The sequence below is a fragment of the Phytophthora parasitica genome (assembly GCF_000247585.1).
Source record: "Phytophthora parasitica INRA-310 unplaced genomic scaffold supercont2.222, whole genome shotgun sequence".
Lineage (NCBI taxonomy): Eukaryota > Oomycota > Peronosporomycetes > Peronosporales > Peronosporaceae > Phytophthora > Phytophthora nicotianae.
This window is the reverse complement of record NW_008649208.1, coordinates 3,018-4,687: the sequence shown is the minus strand read 5'-3', so window position 1 is coordinate 4,687 and position 1,670 is coordinate 3,018. Positions and strand designations below refer to the sequence as shown.

General features: G+C 45.4%; 1 protein-coding gene across 3 annotated transcripts; it reads right to left on the bottom strand.

Annotated features, from left to right (window-relative positions):
• Nucleotides 1-444: 444 nt before the first annotated feature.
• On the bottom strand, nucleotides 445-1,428 carry PPTG_19910 (hypothetical protein; the record flags this gene model as incomplete). Of its 3 annotated transcripts, XM_008918515.1 has the most annotated exons (3): nucleotides 445-858; nucleotides 925-1,052; nucleotides 1,118-1,428. In XM_008918515.1, coding segments are annotated over 3 exons (461 nt in total), but the record flags the coding sequence as incomplete, so codon positions are not given. The 3 variants fall into 3 exon arrangements, with proteins under 3 accessions (XP_008916763.1, XP_008916765.1, XP_008916764.1); XM_008918517.1 differs by having other exon boundaries at nucleotides 925-1,428; XM_008918516.1 differs by lacking the exon at nucleotides 445-858 and having other exon boundaries at nucleotides 875-1,052.
• Nucleotides 1,429-1,670: the final 242 nt, after the last annotated feature.

Here is a 1,670-nt window from a genome sequence, read left to right as displayed (position 1 = left end):
AAACTGCGCGCACGTCTAATAGAAACCGCAACACCCGTACCGCGACCCTGTCGCGAGTCTAAACAACCGGAGCGGTATCTCAGTCTCCATACCACGAACGATTAGAGAAGCTTTACGTGGATCCCATAGGGAACAGGGGAAACAGGCCCTTGAAATAGAGTACGACGCATAGAAAATGGAGCGTGGAGATTAACGCCAGTACCCCGCCTGGTCGAAACGTTTTGTCATGACATTGGGTGGTTGTGTTGAAATACAAGGGTTGCTGTCGAGCGGTTCAAAGCACGAATCGTTTCGCAAGTTACAGACAACGACAGATTTAGGCGACATCACTGACTGCTATCTTTCTAGTAAATCATTGAACGGAAAAAGCGGCATCCGTTCAATTAAAGATTTTGATTGGATGAAAAATTATGTTTCAGAGGATAAAACCAATAGAAACCAGTTGTTCTGCAAAAAATAGTTATTTTTTAAATGCTAATATCAGGATGCTGAGGAATTGCCTTATCAAAGCTACGAATTACTGTCTCCTCAGCAATGTCATCCCAAGTAGCAATTGTTGCGCGAATTGCACAGATGTGCTTTTGTTTAGCCGTGCCCCCAGTAATACCAGACCAGTTGGTCCGCATTTTGGCTTTTAGGGGTCCATAACCCCAACATCCAGTGGCTGGCACGCAGCGGTTCTATTTGGAGGAAGTGGGATCACCATGGCGTTAGCTTCTTCAGCTACGATCCGCTTTTCGGCCTCGGACGCATGCACTCAAAGTTGTCGAGAAGAAGGAGGCAAACTCAGCGCGAGTTTGCTCGAGGTCTTCCGTGCTCTTCTTTGCCGTTTGGGGCTACTGAGATGTAAACCCATGGCTAAAAAAATACAAAATACTGTTAATTTAGAAATTTATTTGATTAAAATTTAAAAATACAATTTACCGGGTAGCGAGACGTTCGCCCACACGTTGCAGCGCGGGTAGTCTGCTCCGCTTGTCGACCATGTCGTTGGTTACCCAATCAGGCTCAATTTTCCACATGTACTCCATAATTCCTCGCGTAGTAAGAGCCTAATGACACGAAGGCCCGATAAATTTAGCAAAATATAATAAAATTTACAAACGTTGCTACTTACCAACTCAGCACGATGCTTGACCTTCATGAAGGTGACGATGACAGCGACGTCAGGAAATAATTCCTTACGTCCCTTTCTCTTCATCGTCTTGGAGGTGGCGTGGCCAGTGAAGCTGAGCAGTTTGTCAGCCTGTTGACACCACCCGTGGGCGGTGCCGCGAACGCACTGCAGCTCCCGGGCCACCTCCTCCACTCCGACCTCCTGTATCCGCCGGACAGCGTCCCGCTTCTTGCGGACACTGTAACTTCGCTGTTTTTTCTTTTTCTTCTTGGGGGGAGAGTTGTCCATTTTTTGCAGAATGAAAGTGAGCATGTAATACAAAGATTTAGGTGTTGTGTGGTGCAGTTTTACCATAACCATTCAATTGTAATGAATACATGATTGGGTACATATTTCAAAATATTTGGATTTGATTGGATAAAAGTGACACTGTGTTATTATGGAAGCGGCTACGTAATGCCGGCTTTTAGGTTGCCAGTTTTATCTGTCGTTGTCTGTAATCACAGGAGTTTGGAGTTGACTGTGACAAAGTATACGCATTGGTATCAAGGTT